This window comes from Choloepus didactylus, chromosome 7 (assembly GCF_015220235.1).
Source record: "Choloepus didactylus isolate mChoDid1 chromosome 7, mChoDid1.pri, whole genome shotgun sequence".
Classification (NCBI taxonomy): Eukaryota; Metazoa; Chordata; class Mammalia; order Pilosa; family Megalonychidae; genus Choloepus; species Choloepus didactylus.
The window spans coordinates 123,022,452-123,030,407 of NC_051313.1; the positions used below are offsets into that span (position 1 = coordinate 123,022,452).

Genomic DNA, 7,956 nt, shown 5'->3' on the forward strand with positions numbered 1-7,956 from the left:
TATATTTATCCAATGGTGTTTATTTAACATCTACTAAAATTCAGGTATTTTCTAGGACATAAAGATAAAGAGGTTAATAGGATACATTAATTAGACAATAATAACTTTTGGTAAGTGCTATGAAAGGAAAAACACAGAGTATGTTATCAAGAGTTATTAGGGATGGTAAGAAAATGTAATATTACATAGAATAGTTGAGGAATTGCACCCCCACACCATTCAAGGTAGTGCTATATGATTTAAGAAGGAAGACTGATGAGGTGAGGCTGCATAGACAAAGTAGATTTTGAGTGAAACTACAAAGAATGGAGAGAATTTTGATCCCATAATCATGGGAATATGAATTCCAAATTAAGGGACTGTCCATAGTAATGGGATGGAGTCAGGAAAATAAAGCTGTACATGGAAACAACTACTTAAGTTTATAAAGGAGATGAGGTTACCAAATATGTAGCAATTAGAATATTGAATACAGAGGTTACAAATAAGATGAATTAGATGGAGAGTAAATAAGCCAGTGGAAGCTTCTTTTAAAACAGAGAAGGAGACTGAACACAGCATCATTGTAAGAAAGTTAACTCAAAAGTGATTGATGGGGGGGTGATGTCATCAACATGGCAATGAACAAAAGGACAATTCTGAATTGATTGTAACTCTGCAGGAGGATACAGACTGGAGAAGGACCCTGCAAATGCTGAATTGAAGAAAGAGAAGAAATACCAGGTAGAAATCTTGTGACTTGGACCAGCCAGTCTTCTTCCTACCCCCTCACTCATTCTCAGTTTGGGAAAAGTGCAGAATCAGCAGACAGGACTTCTCCCACCATGGACACAGACTAGAAAATCTCTCACAGCAGTGAGACATATCCCATCATTTGAAGACCTGGGGGACAGGAGAGGAAACCTCAAGACCCAGCGCAATGAGCAACAAAGAGACTGAGAAAACATGGACAGAGACTGTGTTTACAGCCCTGGGTCTGAAAGCCCTTCTCCCACCCTTGAAGGAAGAAGCAGCTGGCAGGGGTTTCCTTTCCTGGGGACAGCTGGAATACTGGGTCAGCTGAAGGAGTACTTTGCCAGAAGTGGAGCACCACATCAAGTCAGATTTTGGTCAGCAAAATGAGGGCATGGGAATCCTGCAGATTTAGCTCACCCGTGTAGATGCAGCCTGTGCTCAGAAGCAAAGCTGCTTCTGAGGGCAATTAAGTTACAGATCAGCACCACTTGCTAGACAGAATGGAAGGTGCAAGGAAATTGAAAAACTTAAAAAAAGGGGTATGTCTGAGACCCTTTCTAGGACCACAGGAGCTGGTCTACATGCTCTGTATGGAAACCCAGCCCAGTTTTGGCTAAGAAATACAGAAGATCTAACTGTTAAAGAAGAACTCTAAAACAAACTCATGTCTTGCTGTCCAGTGGAAATCAGGACACTGCTGGAAGCCATCAGATTTGTATTGCCACACACAGTGAACTTGCAAGGATGTCAAGTGCCTACTTCCCATCCCTGTGGCAGGCCATGGTGGGTGCCTGATTTTGGAGGGAATACTGGGAAGCAGAGCCAATCTGACAACTGGCCAGCAAGAAAAACAAAGAAAAGATACAGATCAAAGACAACCAACAAGAAAACCCTAGGCAAAAGAAAAAACAACTTCCAGAATAAACTAATCAAGAAAATCAGATGCCTAGGCAGCAAAAAATCACAAGCCACACTAGGAAAGAAAACAATATGGCCCATTCAAAAGAAAAAACTATCACCTCAACTGAGAATCAGGAGTTGTAATAACTAATTAAAGATGTTGAAACAAATCTTCTAATCAAATCAACTAGTTGAAAGAAAATATGACAAAAGAGATGAAAGATTTAAAGACACTGGGTGACCATTAAGGAAGAATTCACAAACTTGAAAAAAATAATGGCAGAAATTATGGGAATAAAAGGCACAATAGAAGAGATGAAAAACACAATGGAGACATACAACAGCAGACTTGGAGAGGCAGAAGAAAGGATCAGTGAACTAGAAGACAGGACATCTGAAATCCTACACAAAAAAGAACAGGTAGGGAGAAGAATGGAAAAATATGAGCAGGGTCTCAGGGAAATGAACAACAGCATGAAGTGCACAAATATACATGTTATAGGTGTCCCAGAAGGAGAAGAGAAGGGAAAAGGGGCAGAAAGAATAATAGAGGAAATAATAAATTAAAATTTCCCAACTTTTATGAAAGACATAAAATGACAAGTCAAAGAAGTGCAGCATACCCCGAAGAGAACTGATCCAAATAGACCTACTCCAAGACACTTATCAATCAGATTTTCAATGCCAAAGACAAAGAGAGAGTTCTTAAAGCAGCAAGAGAAAAGAAACCCATCACAAACAAGGGAAGCTCCATAAGTCTAAGTGCAGATCTCTTGGCAGAAACCATGGAGGTGTGAAGGCAGTGGTATGATATGTTCAAGATACTGAAAGAGAAAAACTGCAAACTAAGAATCCTATATCTGGCCAAACTATCTTTCAAAAATGAGGTACAGCTTAAAATATTTACAGGTAAACAATGAGAGAGTTTGTGAACAGGAGGCCTCCTCTACAGATAGGAAAAGACAGGAGAGAGAAGTTTGGAGAAGAGTGTTGAAATGGAGATATCAAGAGATAGAAAATCAGTATAGATTGATTTGATGCTGAAGAAGTATAGATTGTTCAAGAGGACTAATTGTATGGATCCAGAAATTGATAGCACAATGTGTGATGGTAGCACAATATTGTAAGTACACTGAACAAAGAAAAGTGTGAGTGCAGTTGAAAGGGGGCAGTTAGGGGTATGTATGACACCAGAAGGAAAGATAGAAGATAAAGACTAGAACTGTATAATCTAATGAAACCTAGAGTGGTCAATGATTTTGATTAAATGTACAAATATAAGAATGTTTTTACATGAGGGAGAACAAATGCATGTCAACTTTGCAAGGTGTTGAAAATTGGAGGGTATTGGGGAAAAAATACCGTCAATGAAAACCAGAGTCTATAACTAACAATAACATTTTAATATGCTTCCATTAATTGTAACAATGCCAATAAACCAAAGCTAAAGTTCAATAAGAGGGGTATATAAGGTAGAGGCATGAGATTCTTGGCATTGGTGTTGTTGTCTGACCTTTTAATTTAATTTAATTTAATTTTTTATTTTATTTTTCAGATGCCATTTTTGTTTTCTTTTATCTCTTTTCTCCTCTTCCCCTTTCTTTGTGGAAGAAATGGAAATGTCCTCATACAGATTGTGGTGGTGAATGCATATCTATGTGAGTATACCAGGAATAGTGTTTTAAAACTTCAATTCTGTGTGATACCAAAGGAAGAGATGTTTATTTGGTGCAAAATCTATATTTTCTGTGGCACACTTTATAATTTAACTTGTATGGTGAGTTTGTTGAAATACCATAATTACATGCAACTTTGAATAGGGAGTGAAATCTGGTTGCCTTGTACAGGTTAGTGTGAGGCCCCAATACATCCCAAAGTAATTTGGGCAGAGAACAAAAACTTATTTGCAAAGCCCCCTTGGGGGATTGGGGAAAATTTGGAAATATTAAACCTTCCACCTAGGGAATTACCTATATTCTCACAAGCATTGGGGACTACCAATTTAGAAGGCTGAGACCTTGATCTTGGGGTTGGCCCTAAGAAGTCTTTTACTGTGAAAGAAAGGCTAATCTTACTTATAATTCTCCCTAAGAATCACCCCCAGAGAACCTCTTTTGTTGCTTAGATGTGGCCTCTCTCTCTAAGCCAACTCTGCAGGCAAACTCACTGCCCTCCCCACTATGTGGGACATGACTCCCAGGGGTGTAAATCTCCCTGGCAACATGGGACATGACCCCAAGGGATGAAATTGGACACAGCATCAGGATTGAGACAGCCTTCTTATTTTTTTTTTAAATTCATTTTATTGAGATATATTCACAAGCCATGCAGTCATACAAAACAAATTGTACATTCAATTGTTCACAGTACCATTACATAGTTGTGTATTCATCACCAAAATCAGTCCCTGACATCATTACCAGACACACAAAAATAAGAATAATAATCAAAGTGAAAAAGAGCAATTAAAGTAAAAAAGAACACTGGGTGCCTTTGTTTGTTTGTTTGTTTCCTTCCCCCATTTTTCTACTCATCCATCCATAAACTAGACAAAGAGGAGTGTGATCCATATGGGAGAAAGCCTTCTTGACCAAAAAGGGGAAGAGAAATGAAACAAAATTAAGATTCAATGGCTGAGAGATTTCCAATGGAGTAGAGAGGACATTCTGGAGGTTATTCTTATGAATTACATAGATATCCCTTTTTAGTTTTTAGTGTATTGGAATAGGTAGAAGGAAATACCTGAAACTGTTGAACTGCAACCCAGTAGCCTTGATTCTTGAAAACAATTGTATAACTATTTAGCTTACACTGTGTGACAGTGTGATTGTGAAAACCTTGTGGCTCACACTCCCTTTATCCAATGTATGGACAGAAGAGAAGAAAAATGAGGACAAAAAGTAAATGAATAATAGGGAGGGATGGGGAGAAGGGATGTTTTGGGTCTTTTTTACTTTAATTTTTATTCTTATTCTTATTTTTTTGTGGTAATGAAAATCTTAAAAAAATAATTGTGGTGATGAATGCACAACTATATAATGGCACTGTGAACAATTGATTTTACACTTTGGATGACTGAGTGGTTTGTGAATATATCTCAATACAATTGAATTTTAAAAAAGTGATTGACAGGGAACATTAGAACATGGAATGGAGACAAGGAGCCCCTTAGGAGACTATGGCAGCAGTAGAGAAATGGGAAAGAATCAAGACTTAAGTTAGGGATATAATAGTAGGAATGGGCATGAAAAGATGGTCATTAGAGAATTGGGAAGGAAGATGCCAGATGACTTGTCTCCTCCTGGTCTAAGAACCTCTTTCTTTCTGTCTTTCCATCTTTTTCTTGTGTTTTTGCTTTTCTTTACATATCTATGTCTCCTTCCTTATCTTTTAAATTTTCTCTTTTCTGTCTTGGTGTATTTCTTTTTCTCTTAGACTACTTTTCCTTCTTGCCCATCATGGCTTTGTTTTACATGGTTATAACGTATAAAAAGCAGTAATTTAGTACTTTTCTTTTTAACATATGTAATTTCTACTCTTTTTACTAAATTTAGTTCCTCTGAGTATTTGTATTCCTCTAGAAGAAACTTAATTTACTTATATTTTTCTCAATTTCTGTTGTCTCAATTTTTAGAAAAAAGTTTTCCTAAACTTGACACCCAATAAACTAGTAATCTATCATGTAGACTTATACCCAGAAAAGTCTATTTAGGATTTTTCACCTTTTGGATAGAGTAAGGAATATAAGCTGGAATTGAGAAACTATCACTGTCTTCTTTCCAACATTAACATAAATTGGCACTGGTCCATGCATCAGGTGAAAAAACTATAATTAATTGCCAACAGATATGGGGATGAAACATCACTTTAGCATGATACAAAGAATTCTGTCAAAATCAGCCCATATGTGTGAGCTTAACCCATTGATTAAGATACTTTATTAAGAACCTAAAAATACATGGCCAAAAACATTACTTAGATAACGAGAATAGAGAAGTATGGTAAACATATATGAGGAGCATGAGGAGAAAGCCTTTCATTGTCCTCAACAAATAGAGAGGAATATGAAGAAAGAAGGAAAGTGCCCAAATTTGAAGTCCATCAAACAAATATTGCATTAAATATGGGCACCATATTTTGGAAGGAAGATTCAGGAGTGGAAAGGACAATAAGAATGTTAAATCAAAAAAAGTAACACTACGACTCTCACCATAAGTCTAACAAAAGCTCAAGAATGTGTACGCCGAGGATTGAATGTTACAACTTTTCAATATCCATCCCAACATTGCAATCTACTTGTAAATTGAGTGCCACTAAAAACAGCTGGCTGGTTGAAAAGTTAATTTTCCAGTATAAGATTATTGACCATAGATGAGTGAAGGTTATGTGTCAAAAGAGGGAAATTGGTTGCTGCCACTTTCTCCCCACAGCTTTCACAGCCTCCTTGATATCCTTATTCCTCAATGTGTAAATTAACAGGTTTAGCATGGGAGTAACAACACTGTACAACACTGAGATCAACCTATCCTTCTCCAATGAGTAAGTTGAGATTGGCCTTACATATGTGAAAATAGCACTGCCGTAACAGAGAAGGACAATGACCAGGTGGGAAGCACATGTTGAAAAGGCTTTCTGTCTCCCCTCTGAAGAGCGTATCCTCAAGATGGTGGAGATTATGTAAAAGTAAGAAAAAATGATACACAGGAAAGGAGTCCAACCAATGAAGATCCCAATGGAAAGCAATGCCAGCTCATTGACAGAAGGGTCCCCACAAGACAAGATCAGCAAAGGGGGGATGTCACAGAAGAAATAATTAATCTGGTTGTTGCCACAAAAAGGGCAGGTGGAATGTCAGTGCCATGTGCACCAGTGAATTGAGGAAACCTCCAGTCCAGCAGGAGGCTGCTAACTGGCTATACAGTACTTTGTTCATAATAACTATCTTAAGGGTTTGCAGATTGCAAGGTAATGATCATAAGCCATCGCTGCCAAGAGGAGGCATTCTGAGCCTACAAAGAAAATAAATGCAAAAAGTTGAGCCACACACCCCCTATAGGAAATGCTTTTCTTCTCTGACAGAAGATGAACCATCATCTGAGGTACATTGGTGGTGGTATAGCAGATATCAAGAAAAGCCAAGTTCCCTAGAAAATAATACATTTGTGTGTGTAGGCGTGGATCAGCCATGCTCACCAAGATAATGAATATATTTCCTCCCAAAGTACAGATATAAGTCAGAAAGAAGATGGTGAACAGTAAAAACTGCAATTCATTTAGGTTGGAGAATCCCAAGATGATGAATTCAGACAGAGCTGTTTGGTTCATCCCTTCCATGATGTCTGATTGCTCTTTGGGAACTGGCCAAAAGGAAGCACAAATTACAATAATCATGTGCTGCAATGGTCTGCAAAAACAAGAAAACAAAAATGCTTCAAATAAAAAGTATTGCCATCTACATCAGTTTCCAACTCAGAGGAACAGCGCCTCTTTGCAAACCATATGGTAACTATCAACCAAACACACGGGAATATATGCAATGTTTCATCTGTAGATCAAATCTTGGTAACATATGCAGCACAGATAGTTTTAAATTAGAAATAAAATCACAGAAGGGCACCATACATCCTACGGGTTTTCTGTTAATAATGACTGGGTCAAGTCCACCTACATTTTCTTGATGACACATGGATGCTGTTGCCAAATACAGTTTATAGAAGAATCTTAGGGCTTCATTAGCTCCTTTAAAGCCATCCTTGCTCTTTCTTTACATCCTTGAGGGCTAATATATGGTATAATATCTTATATTTTACAGGTTATAAAGTTAAAGAGGCATGTAAAAAGAAAGGGCACCAGACAGTGATTCTGTTGCTTTTTATTGGGCCAATAAAACAAAGAGATAAATGGTTAGGGTCTCCTGACACAGATTCTTATAATTACATATGTGAGACAGGGAGAAATAGGTAATATGCAAGGATCCCGGATATTGTGGCTGCTTCTAAGACCAGAGAATCTTTTAGACAAATGGGGACATATTAGTTTTCCAGATTCTATGCATTGCAGTAAGGCACAACACAAAATTTTTGACAACCCTTCAGAATAGGTATTATCCTCATCTTGCAGATGATGGTCTTAAAGTTCAGAAAGGGTATATAATGTCAAAAATCTAAGTACTAGAGAGGGAGACATACCTAGTTATGTCTAACCATATCTTGAGCTATATTTTCTACCTAGAAAGGCAAGGAATGTATTCCTAGTATTGTATTTCTTGTATGTCAATTGTTTTCTATTTTTGAAGTCTGCTTTGCAGTCACTCAGAGAAAA

The 7,956-nt window shown here is 37.5% G+C and overlaps 1 protein-coding gene across 1 annotated transcript; it reads right to left on the reverse strand.

The window, feature by feature from the left end:
* Positions 1–6,024: 6,024 nt before the first annotated feature.
* On the reverse strand, positions 6,025–6,969 carry LOC119540757 (olfactory receptor 5V1-like). Its single transcript, XM_037844715.1, is given in 3 exon segments — positions 6,025–6,474; positions 6,476–6,576; positions 6,579–6,969. Coding segments are annotated over 3 exon segments (942 nt in total).
* Between the last annotated feature and the right edge of the window lie 987 nt (positions 6,970–7,956).